The 12,357-nt window shown below is 40.0% G+C and overlaps 1 protein-coding gene across 1 annotated transcript in view; it reads left to right on the forward strand.

Annotated features, from left to right (window-relative positions):
* The window catches only part of IQCM (IQ motif containing M), a 284,914-nt gene that overhangs the window by 88,219 nt on the left and 184,338 nt on the right, over positions 1 to 12,357 (forward strand). Inside the window, exon 7 of the mRNA XM_059699526.1 lies at positions 12,220 to 12,314. Coding sequence (XP_059555509.1) covers positions 12,220 to 12,314 — 95 coding nt within the window. The remainder of the gene's footprint in view (positions 1 to 12,219; positions 12,315 to 12,357) is intronic.

The raw sequence follows: 12,357 nt of genomic DNA on the forward strand, positions 1-12,357 counted from the left end.
AAAAGACTAGTTAAAGGCTGTTGCTAACCTCTGCCGAGGAGTGCGTGTGTGCGGTGGGGGCGAGGGGCGTGGCACTAAGAATGCTTCCGCTGATTTCTCACTCTACTTTTCTCTTGGACCTCTGGTTTTGTTTGTTTGTTTTTACCTATAAATGTATGACATCATTGTCATCTTAAAACATGCACATTGCAGCTCATTTAAAAATTCATTTGTTCAAAATTATTAGCATATATCCTGTTCCAGGTGTTGTGGTGGTGCAGAGGATAAAACAGTGCACCAGGCACAGTCCCTTCACTCCTGGAGTTTGCAGTCCCCTGCCAGCGTAAGCTGTATTTGTTAAAGATGGCAGGTGAGCTGCCACCAAGAGGCATTTTTAGGTCATGTATTCACACAGCCCCCTCTGCATTGCAGAAGGAAACCCATGGCAGTTCTGGAACCTGGGCTCCTGCTTTAGTCAATCAAGAGTCTTTACTTTCAAGCCTGAGAACCAAAGTTTTCCAAAGCTATGACACAGCAGACTGACTCTTACTTCCTGGGAGGGAAATCTGAGTTTTGACTCTTTAGAGATGTTGTAGTTCCCCAACTACCCTCCAAAACGTTGTGGTCATTGAGGGCAAATTTAAAGAAAACATTTATTTTACATGTATGGTAAAAGAAGTTCAAACAAATACTAATTTCTTCTTATAAGAATGAAATGTCTTTATTAGAAAAAAAAGTAAAATTTAAAATTTAGTCTCAATCTCATGCCTCCCTAGAAGTTAATGTCCCTAAAGTTCTGTGATGCTTTTTCCAGTTTGCTTTTGTTCATAGTTTTCTACATAATTTGCCCTCTTTTTAACGAAAGTTATACAGCTTACTTTAAATGTGTTTTCTCTAAAATGTAGTTATAATTAATTGCAGACAATTTGGAAAATACAGATCTCTCTCTCTCTCTCTCTCTCTCTCTCTCTCTTTCACACACACACACACACACACACACACACACACACACACACACACACACGACAATCCTTTAGTAGTCCACCACCCAGAGATACTCATTGCTAAATTCTGGTGTATATTCTACAATATATTTTCCAGGTATAAATATATACATATTTGTTAGTTAAACAACACAGTGCCATATAAACACTCAGAGGTTAATCCTATTATTTAAAACATGCTATGATTCAGGTGATTCTATTTGAATTTTTAAAAAGGAAAAAAGTCATTATTTAGGGTCTGTGAAAATAAAGTAACCATTACATTGATCTTTGTTATTCTTGTCTTGTCGACTCAATCTCTGGGTACATGTCCCAAATATTTTGCCATTGTACTAGTAAGTGCATGACAGACATTAGTTATTGGTTATAATTTTTTTATCATAGACCAAGATTCCATTTGAAAGACCATTTCATTTGAATGAGTGAATTCAAGTTTATTCCCCACGAAACAACTTGTTTGGTTCCTGGGACAGTAGAATAAGCAGGAAAAAACCAACAACAATGAGGTGAAGCCTAGCAGGACGAGGTTTTAAGTCCCAGCTATAGAATCCTGGTGACTATATGTGATCCTACCAGAATTGTGTGCACTGGTTACCGGGAGGAATGATTAGCACTCATACCATGTCTTGGTCTTCAGATAAGTGTTTGTTTGTCTAAGCAAAAACTCAAGATTTTTCTGAGATTTTTCAGGGTGTTGGTATATTTGAGAATGAGTTTCTTCCTGGCCTTTATACATTGAAGACAATTTGGTTATAAAATTATTTCTGTTTCACAACTTTTCTTTTTCCTGGAAATTCTGTTGGTGGTGTTCTAATATTCATGGTTCTTAGGTTGTTTCTTAGAAGAAATCTGAGAACAAACATAACTTTTAACTTTTGAGATTTTTTTAAAATAATATTTTATTGATTTTTAGAGAGAGAGGATGGAAGAGGGAGAGAGAGAAACATTGATGTGAGAGGTCAACATAGATCAACTGTTCCTGCACGCCCCCTACCCAGTGTCCTGCAACCTGGGCATGTGCCCTTGACCAGGAATTAAACTAACAACTCCTGGTACCTGAGATGACCCCCCAACCAATTGAGCCACACTGGCCAGGGCAAGGTGCTTTTTTCTTTCTAAATATGTATAAATTTTTTGGTATTCTTATAATTTACATTTTCTTATTCTTGTAATTTTGCAGAATGTACTTGTATACAGATATCTTTTAATTTAATTTTTTCCTAAAACACTATGAGCCCCAATATTGAGAAGACTCACTTTTTTTTCATTCTGGAAATTAATATTCAATAGTGTATGTTTTCTTCATTTCTGATTGTTCTGGTTTCATCCTCAGTAATGTGTATGATTCCTTTGATAGATATTTATTTTTTCTCCTCTTTAATCTATAATCTTCTCCCTTGTAATTTTCATCTTCGGATACTTTTTTTCTGCATTGTAGGAGTGCTTGCCAAATCCAGTCGTTTGATATTCTACACTGTCTTTAACATCTCTACTAATTCTGAAGTACATTTTAATTCTGCCATTATGTATTTGGTTTTCTTGTGTTTCTTGCCTTTTTAAAAACTCTTGTTTCAACTACCTTACAAATATTATTATTTTCTTAAGTTTTAGCTTATTTTCTCCGTATTGATTTTGTTCTCTGTTTGAAAGAGTTGGCTTGTTATAATATAATGAAAATGTCAACAGTTTTCTAAAATTTTTTGGGAGGGCCTAGTACAGGGGTGGGCAAACTTTTTGGCTCGAGGGCCACAATGGGTTCTTAAACTGGACCGGAGGGCTGGAACAAAAGCATGGATGGAGTGTTTGTGTGAACTAATATAAATTCAAAGTAAACATCATTACATAAAAGGGTACGGTCTTTTTTTTCAATAGTTTTATTCATTTCAAACGGGCGGATCTGGCCCGTGGGCCGTAGTTTGCCCACAGCTGGCCTAGTAGCATTTTTGAAACTTTTTGTTTTGAGGTAAGTGCAGCTTCCCGTGCGGTCAGAAAAAATACTACGTAGTGATGCCATGTGTCCTTCACCCTGTTTTCCCCGGGTCTTATAAAAGTACAGTGCAATGTTGCAACCAGCATTATTTTCATACTTAAAAGTCTTTTATTAGATTTTTCATAATTGAAGAATATATTCATTTCCTAGGGCTGGTTAACAATTTATCACAACCTTGGTAGCTTAAAGCAATACAGTTCGAGGCCAGAGGTCCAAATCAGTTTCACTGGACTAAGTCAAGATGTCTGTAGGACTGACTTCTTCTTGAGACTACGGAAGGATCTTTGTGTTTTTGTTTTGCTTTCCTTTTGTCTTTTCTAGCTTCCAAATACTGCTTGCATTTCTCTGCTCATGACCTCTTCCTCAAATCACTGCAATCTCTTGTTTCTGACATCAGAGTTCCTTCGCCCCTTCTGTAGTCAAATCTCTTGTACGGATAGTGGTGAGTACATATAGGGCCCACTGAAGGATTGCGGATAGTCAAGATTCTCAATTTAATCATGTTTGCAAAGCTGTTCTTGCCTTGAAGGTGACAGTTACAGGAACCAGGGATTAGGACATGAGTGTCTTCGGGGCCATGTTTATTACATCTAACACAGGGACTTTCCTCTCGTGTGACAGTCACGTGGGCTTTCAATTCAGAATGACCTGGGTTCACCCAACCACTTACCCACTGTCTGAACTTAGGGATGTTTTCTCCTCTCTTAAACTGGGGATAAACTCAGCATCCACCTCATAGGGCTACTGTGCAGACTAGATCAGGTAATATATGTAAAGTATTTAGCAATAAATGTTAGCTATCATTGCCAGGATCAATGTAGGCCCCGGTGTGTTTACTCTGCTCTGACTAAGGAGACATTGATCTATGCAAAATAAGTGATTACAGGTAGAACAGGTGAGTTTTTCTCCTTTGCTCTACTTTCACTTGGGTGCATCTATTACTTTTTCTAGTTCTGTATTTGATGAGCAGGTGTCAATGCCCACTTCTCCAACCAATTCCCAGTAACCTGCAATCATCCATTTGGAATAGTTTGGCTCTGCTGGGTGGGAACTTGCCAATTCCACTCCTTCATTCTTTCTTATATTTAGCTTTTCAGCACAAAGAAGTTACAACACCCATTATGTATTGTTATCAAGACCTGCCAGTCCCACCCTCTGAACAGAGCTCTTTCCTTACAACAGAACTATATTAAATCCTGGCACTGCAGTCAGGATTACTTCCTTTCCTAGTTGTTTCTTTGGAGTTGTACTGTCCACGTGGATTGTGATGGACGAGGGTATGGAGAAGAAAGTGAGTCTTCAAAAGCAGCACCAACATTGTGAAGACTTGGTTTTTGTTCTTTTTTCTTTATTTTTTTCCTTGGGAGGTATTAAGATTCTTTCTAACATCTTTCAGGTGGGATAGGGGTTTTATTATTATGTAAAGGTCATTGATTGCTTTCCTCAATTCATTTCCAGCGTCCTAATTCAAGAACATTGTTTTTCTCATCTGCATATTGGTGAATAGTCAGACTTAATGTATTGTGTGACCTTGAGATTATCATCTTTTCCTTTACAGTTGTAATATTTTAGTGGGACCGTCAAGGAAGTGCCTTAAAGCCGAAGGTGACAAGCCATATTGAGCCAGACAGCATGATTTTCTTTGCATGGTTTTTATTCACTATTAACTTAGAAGCATCTGCCAAAGTTATTCTAATACTTGGCAACTCAGAAAGATATTATGCAATAATGATGCCACTGTTCTGTATTATATCCTGATCAGAATGAAGTTCTCATATGGGTTTTTTTAACTCTACATTAAGTTTTTCCTGCTTCTTAGTATTTGCTCTGTATCTAAAAACAACTGGTCTCAACAGATAGCTAGGAAAAACATTAAAGGTATGTCTCACCTGCTGTCACTCAGCACACGCTTAAATAAAAGTATTAAATATCCCTAGTACAAAAGGAGTTATCCACATTTCTTAGATTTTTTACAAAATAATATTTGGGAGCCATGATTATTAACTGGTATTTAATAGATAGACATAGTTAACCTTGTATATTTTTACTGAATCCTTTTGGAAACAGTTCATTATAAACAAATGAACATAGTTTAAGTAATTTTAGAATACACATTGTTCATTTTTTACTATAAATGAACAATATGAATTGGTGTAAATGGACATTTCAGTCATTGATTCTAAAATATGAACTAATAAAACACATGGAATTCAGCTGCCCAAGCAGGCTTCTGGGGTTTGATTATTCAAGTGATTAAGATGCTATTTGTCAACTCTAGTTTCCCACCCCTCTTAATTATATAGATAATCAGACCAAGAACTGCTAATTCTGTCTCCTAACTATTAATTGTTTGTAATTACCTACAGATTAAAACAGCATGTGCAATTAACTCAAAGAATTAATGGTTACAAGGGAATTGATAAAAGGGAAACGACAAGCTTGGCATAAAAGAGGCTCTAGGGACAGTACCACTGAAGCCAGTGGTGTCTTAGGCTCTACCATTGTCCTCCTTCAGGGCACCGCCTTTCATTTGTATGTCTTCAGCTCTGTTTGAGGCGGTTGCATAGACTATTTCTTATGAACTGTTGGTTTCTGAGACAGTATATTAAAAAATTTGACTTCCATTGTGTTTGGTTCTTTCACTGATATTCAGGTGACTTGGATCAATCTATCCATTTGCAAGGTGGAGGAAATATTTGTAGCTTCAAAGATTATAGAAGTAGTGGATGTTTTAACTAGTGAGGAATGTTTCCTTCCTTCCTTTCTTCCTTCCTTCCCTTCTTTTTTTCCCTCATTCTCATGGCAATATCACTGTAGTGTACAATCTTATCAGTTTCTGTCTGGTGTCTGAGTAATCTAAGTTTCTAAAATAACAATGCTTATTAGATTTTAAGAAATATCTCCCGCCTGTGTAAATAATTGGCTCATTGTTAACTACATAAATTTGTCTAAAAATAGGAAGTAAAATAAAAAGCTACACCCAACTGAAATGTGCTTATAAACTATTACTATTATAAACATCAGTATAATGCTAGAAGCTGAGGGAAAATAGTCTGGTGAAAACTAATATTTGGCCCTAAAAAAAAAACGTAGAATAAAAACCCCCCACACACATTTTAAGGTTTTTCCATTTCTTCGGATATTAATGTCAGTTGCACTGTATGGGACCTTTCATTCTTACCAGTTTTGCTGATGGCCTTTCAATCTGTTACTGGTAGAAGTGGAGATCCCTTTCCCCACTGAGTGATAGGGCTGATGTCCTTATGATATCTTGAGAAAAAGCATTTTCTGAGACTCGCATGGGAGATGAGTGATTTTTATTCACATGGCATTACATCCCTGGGTTTCTAAAGTACCATTTCCCTCAATTCAGTCCTGGAGGAAGCGCAGGTGGGGATTCAGTAGAGCTAAAAGCAAAGTCAGTGTCCAAATTTTCCATTTCATGTTGGAATTGGGTAGTGTAGCATTAGGCTAGTTGCAGTCCATTAGTCCACAGTGTCGGTTTCACATGGCTGTGGGCCCATGTGGGTGAATACAGGATCATGAGAGCACAAACCAAGAGCAATCAAGTGGTCCAAGACTGCAAGAGAGGGAACTCCTTTGTTGAGGGCTTAAGTATCTCAAATCTTCCTGTGCTTGCAGTGGCCATGCCTACTCTGACCAAAGACCTATTCCCATGTGTGACTGACAGGAAAGTACCTTCCTGATTTTACCCAGACTTTACTGGGCATGCATGTATTTTCTACCCTGTCTAGTCCCTTCCCCTAGCAATCTGAAGGGAATAGGCCTGGGAAGTGTTAGACTGCAGCTTCCTGGCAGAGCTGCACAAATGACATGCCTATACTATTTGGCCTTAACTTTACTGCTTTCTTGTTACGAATAACGAGGTTAATTACAATGGCATCAAACCAATACCAAATCAGTCTACAGACATTCATTGAACATATGCTTGGGGCACAGCATTATATTCAGTTTTTTGGGGAATACAAAGCAAGTGAAAGACTTTTAAGTCTAGATAGGGGAAATAAGATATGCAAAACAAAACAAAATAACATGACTAGTGTTATAATAATATTTTTCAAAAAGACTCAAAAAGTATTGAGGAAATGAAAGCCAGAAAGATATCAATGTGGGTAGCTATTTAACAAATACATTCCAAATTAGCAATTATTTAGTTAGCTAATAACTCCTTGTTAACCTGATATTGTATTTCCCTAGATTTGTTTAATCTCAGAGTATTTTATTCTTACTGCTAGTTGATGAATTGGAATTACTGATAACATTTCTTATTTTTTTTTAATCTATCAATACACATCCTACTCTTGTTTTTTTCCCCTCACCCCCAAATCTTCTCTCTCTCTCTCTCTCTCCCCTAGAATTCAGAATCTTTATTTTTTCACGGCATTATCTGTTAGATTGTTGGTTCTCTGAAGGGTTTGTGAAGATTTAGTTTGATGTATGGCTTTGGTCTTCTTTAAGCTGTCAGCTTATAACTTTCAACTGACTTTGATGAATAAACCAGAATTTGTGGCATGTCACCTTCTGTGCTTGGCTTCTGAGGAGGGGTCATTAGCATAACATCAGTGTGTGAATGATTACCTTGAGGATTTTGGTGGAGGCTTTACTGCTTCCTGAAGTGGAAAAGTTATAGCTACATTTTCTAATCTGATGCCTATAAACGGAAGAAAATAATGCATGGCCTTCTGAACGATGTGGGTAAACAAGATAAAATATTTGAAATGCTCTGGACTCTCTTGGTGAAATAAGTTGTATAACATTTAGTGTCATTTTCGATTGGGCTCTTCAATGATCAGGATTATTTCATCTGTGAGATTTACTATCCTGAGGCTTATTCTTGTTCACCAGTATTTAGATAGCTACCTTAATCACATTGCTAATGAACTAGAAGTACAGAGAAGTTCCAAGTAAGATATTGTCCTTTCCCTGCAAGAGTTTATACATTTAAAAAAAGAATGGAGAGAGAGGCCAATTATCTAAAATATGTGAGAACACTTACTGTAGAAGTTGATTAAGGGAAGTGGATGGACCCGGGATAGTGTTAATGAGTCAGAGTGCTTTAAATTATCAAAAAGCTTCCTAAGAAATCTGAGGGCTTACACACCTCTAAGAACTCTTATGCTTTTCTTTTATACTAGTGACCCGGTGCATGGATTCATGCACATTGAAAGGAAATTAATTAGAAGGTGGTCAACGGGGCGGGACTGGGGGAGATGGGCATACATGTCCTGGAGCCAACCTCCCACAATCCCTCCCCAGATGGCCGCACCTGGGGCAGAACAAGGGCTCACAGGGCATCTGCAGAGTGAGCAAGGGTCCCTCCAGCAGGCATGGTCCCTCGGCCTGGCCTGTGGGGATTGGGCCTAAACCAGCTCTCCAACATGCCCCGAGGGGTCCTGGAGTGCTAGAGGGCACTCTGCAAAGTTGCTGTCCTACAGGGTGTAGAACACAAACACAAATGTGTAGTAAACCAGATTTGGGCCGACAGTGCCCCAATAAAAACATAACCCATGGCCAAAGGTGGAATCGCAGTAGCTCCTGAGTTGAGCATCTTCCCCCTGGTGGTCAGTACTCATTATACCTACAGGCCAGTCAGCTGGTCACTTAGCCTGTTATATATATACTAGAGGCCTGGTAAACAAAAATTTGTGCACTGGGGGGGGGGGGGAGTGGAGAAGGGGTCCCTCAGCCCGGCCTGTGCCCTCTTGCAGTCTGGGACCCCTCAGGGGATGGCCACCTGCTGGCTTAGGCCCGCTCCCTGGGGGATTGGGCCTAAGATGGCAATCAGACATCCCTCTGGAAGCCCGGCAGCCCGGCAGCCCTCAGGGGATGTCCACTTGCCAGCAGGGAGAAGGCCTAAGCTGTAGTCTGACATCCTTAGTGCTGCTGAGGTGGCAGGAGAGGCTCCCACCACCACACTGTACTGGCAGCCATCAGCCTGACTTGTGGCTGAGCAGAGCTACTCCCATGTGACAGCGCCCAGACCACCAGAGGGCAGCTCCTGCATTGAGCATCTGCCCCCTGGTGGTCAGTGTGTTATAGTGACCAGTCATTTCCAGTCTTTCTGCTGTTAGGGTCAGTTTGCATATTACCCTTTTATTGTATAGGATAGAGGTCTGGTGCATGGGCGGGGGCCAGCTGGTTTGCCCTTCAGGGTGGGGGTCCCCACTGGGGTGCCACTGGGGTGCCTGGCCAGTCTGGGTGAGGGGCTGATGGCTGTTTTCAGGCTTGCCACACCACCTTTAGGGTGGGGGTCCCCACTGGGGTGCCACTGGGGTGCCTGGCCAGTCTGGGTGAAGGGCTGAGGGCCGTTTTCAGGCTGTCCAAGCCTCCCCAGCAACAGAAGCTCCCAGCCTCTCCTTTTTTTCTTTTTCTGGGATTTATTTACCTTCTATAATTGAAACTTTGTAGCCTGGAGTGGAGCTCAGAGCCGGCCAGGGCTTGGCTTCCTCCATCGCCAGGGGCAAGCCAAGGCTCCAGCTCCGTGGCCACAGCCGGCTGAAAGCAGGTATCTGGGGTTTATTTACCTTCTATAATTGAAACTTTGTTGCCTGAGTGGCGTTCAGAGCCGGCCAGGGCAGGTGGGAGGGAAAGCCTCCTGCACTCCAGCTCCATGGCCATGGCTGGCTGAAAGCAGGTATCTGGGGTTTGTTTAGCTTCTATAATTGGAACTTTGTTGCTTTGAGTGTAGCTTAGAGACTGCCATGGCCAGCAGGGAACCTTGGTTTCCTTCATCACTGGAGCAATCAAGCCTCCTGCTCGTTCCAGCTCTGTGGCTACTGGTCGCCATCTTTGTTGGCAGTTAATTTGCATATATCACTGATTAGCCAATGGGAGGTGTAGCGGAAGTATGGTCAATTACCATGTTTGTCTATTATTAGGTAAGAAAATAGATACTTCTGAGTCTATAAGAGTATTCAAAGTATAAGATGTATGGCCTTTTTCTTCTCAGATACTTATATTTGCAGATTCTCTGTAATCTTCCTATTACTGACATTTATTTCCAGAGAAAGACAGGCACCCTATGATTCCTCTCATATGTGGAATCTAATGAACAAAATGAACTATCAAGTAAAAGAGAGAGAGAGAGAGAGATCCATAGACAAAGAATACTCTGATAGCTTTTTATTGGGGGTGTGTGAAGGGTTGGGGAGGTAGAAGGATTGAGGGGGAAAAAAGGGAAAAAAGATAAAAAACAAAATAAAAACCTTGTGGACGTGGAAAGTGTGGAATTGCCAGGGAGAGGTGGGGAAGAGGAAGGTGGAGGAAGGTACTGGGAGATAAATGGTGATGAAAGAAATTTGCCTTGGGTGGTGAACACACAGTACAGTGCACAGATGATGTGTTGTGGAATTGTGCACCTGAAACCTGTATAATTTTGTTAACCAGTGTCACCCCGATAAATTCAATAAAAAGGAAAAATTTATATATAATAAAACCTTTCATTTGATTATATTATGACTAGAGGCCTAGTGCACGAGAGGCTGCCAAGTGGGGCCTTCCTTTGTTCCGCACCTCCTCTGGTGATCAGCGCATGTCATAGCAAGCAATTGAATTCCTGGTTCAGTCGAACTCCCAAGGGGACACTTTGCATATTAGGCTTTTATATATATAGATAGATGCCTCTTCTAGAGATTTTGCCTTTCCAATAGAGGTCAAGAGTCTTTTAAACTGAAATGAAAGAAATACCTATAAAATTAAAATGGTTTAAGCTGTGTGTGTATCATTTGTTTAGGATGTCTCTGAGATAACATCACCTATTATTTTATGTTACTACTTTGCCTCCCTATGAGATACTTTACCTTATGATCTTGAAAGTAAATTAAAGCAATGAAATGAAAGAATTTATTAATTTTGAGTTTTATCTAAATTTATATAAAAACTAGTAACCTGATGCACTGATTGGTACATATTGAAAAGAAATTAATTAGAAGGTGGCTGGTGGGGTGGGACTGGGCAAGACAGGCCAGACATGCCCTGGAGCCAACCTCCCGCGGTCCCTCGCCAGTGGGCCACACTTGGGGAGGTGCTGTGGCTTGAAGGGTGTCTGCAGAGTGAGCGGGGTCCCTCCAGCAGGTGGGGTCCCTCTGCCTGGCCTGTGTGGATCGGGCCGAAACTGGCTCTCTCTCATCCCCCGAGGAGTCCCGGAGTGTGAGAGGGTACTCTGAAAAGTTGCTGTCATACAGGATGTGGAACGCAAACACAAGTGTGCAGTAAACCAGATTCAGGGCCGACAGTGCCCCAGAAAACATATAATCCACGGCCGAATGTGGAATCATGCAGCCCCATGAGGAATTGGGCTCCCTCCTCTCTGGTTATGGGGTGCGTCATCCGAGAACTGCCACTGCCAAGTCACCACAGCTCGGCAATTCCTACATTGAGCATCTGTCCCCTGGTGGTCATTGCGTGTCATATCTACCGGCCGGTTGAACCGTTGGATGGTCAGATGGTTGCTTAGTCTTTCATATATATAGATTAGCTAGTCTATGGATGACTGTAGTGAATTGAAAATTCAGCAAAGAATATATGTATATGAATATGTATTAGAAAGAAGTGGAAATGTGAAAATAATTTGACTCATTTGAATGGGAGAATTGAATTGATTTTTTTTCTTTTTAAAATGATTTATTTTTCTGAGAAATAAATCTTAAGTCACCTACTCCTCATTAAAAAAAAAAAAGTACACATTTTCCTTATAAATCCATGTAACAACTGCCACAATAGAGAAGAAAGACGTGATCGCTCAACCTATTTACCTTAAATACTTTTAATACTTTCATTTATTTTGCAATTTCAAAACGTGTGCCTTCATAATAATTTTGAATTTTCTTTTAAAGTACTTACATTAACAGGAGAAGGAGTTTTCCTTTTATTTTTTAAGTGCTGTTCACAAATATGATTTTGCTCTAAGCTCATTTTAAAACAGAAATCAATGTTTTTGAAGAGAAGGGAGTTAGAAGAAGGAGCCTATTAATTTTCTGATGGGCACACTGTATGCAATAAAAACATGAGGGCTTTCCTGTCTGCACAAGCCAATTAATTGAAGTCTTTCTCTCTCTGCAATGCTATCACTCCATTTCTTTGATTAGATGACAAGATGTGATTTTAATACAGAATAATGGGGCCATAAAGATGATTTACTTTCCTCTTAGTAATATTAAGCAGTATGATCAGTGTGTACTTTTCCTGGATAAATATTGTTTTAACCTGCAATAATATTTCTAACAGAAAAATTATTGTGTGACTGGAGAGGAATTGTGTCGGCAAAGTCTTCCCGCCTGGCTCTTGATTCCATTTTTCCCAGTGACTCGGACTATAGTACTGTAAGTATTTGTAAAACTGGACATAGAGTTGAATTACCATTTT

The sequence above is a fragment of the Myotis daubentonii genome, chromosome 5, assembly GCF_963259705.1.
Source record: "Myotis daubentonii chromosome 5, mMyoDau2.1, whole genome shotgun sequence".
Taxonomy (NCBI): Eukaryota; Metazoa; Chordata; class Mammalia; order Chiroptera; family Vespertilionidae; genus Myotis; species Myotis daubentonii.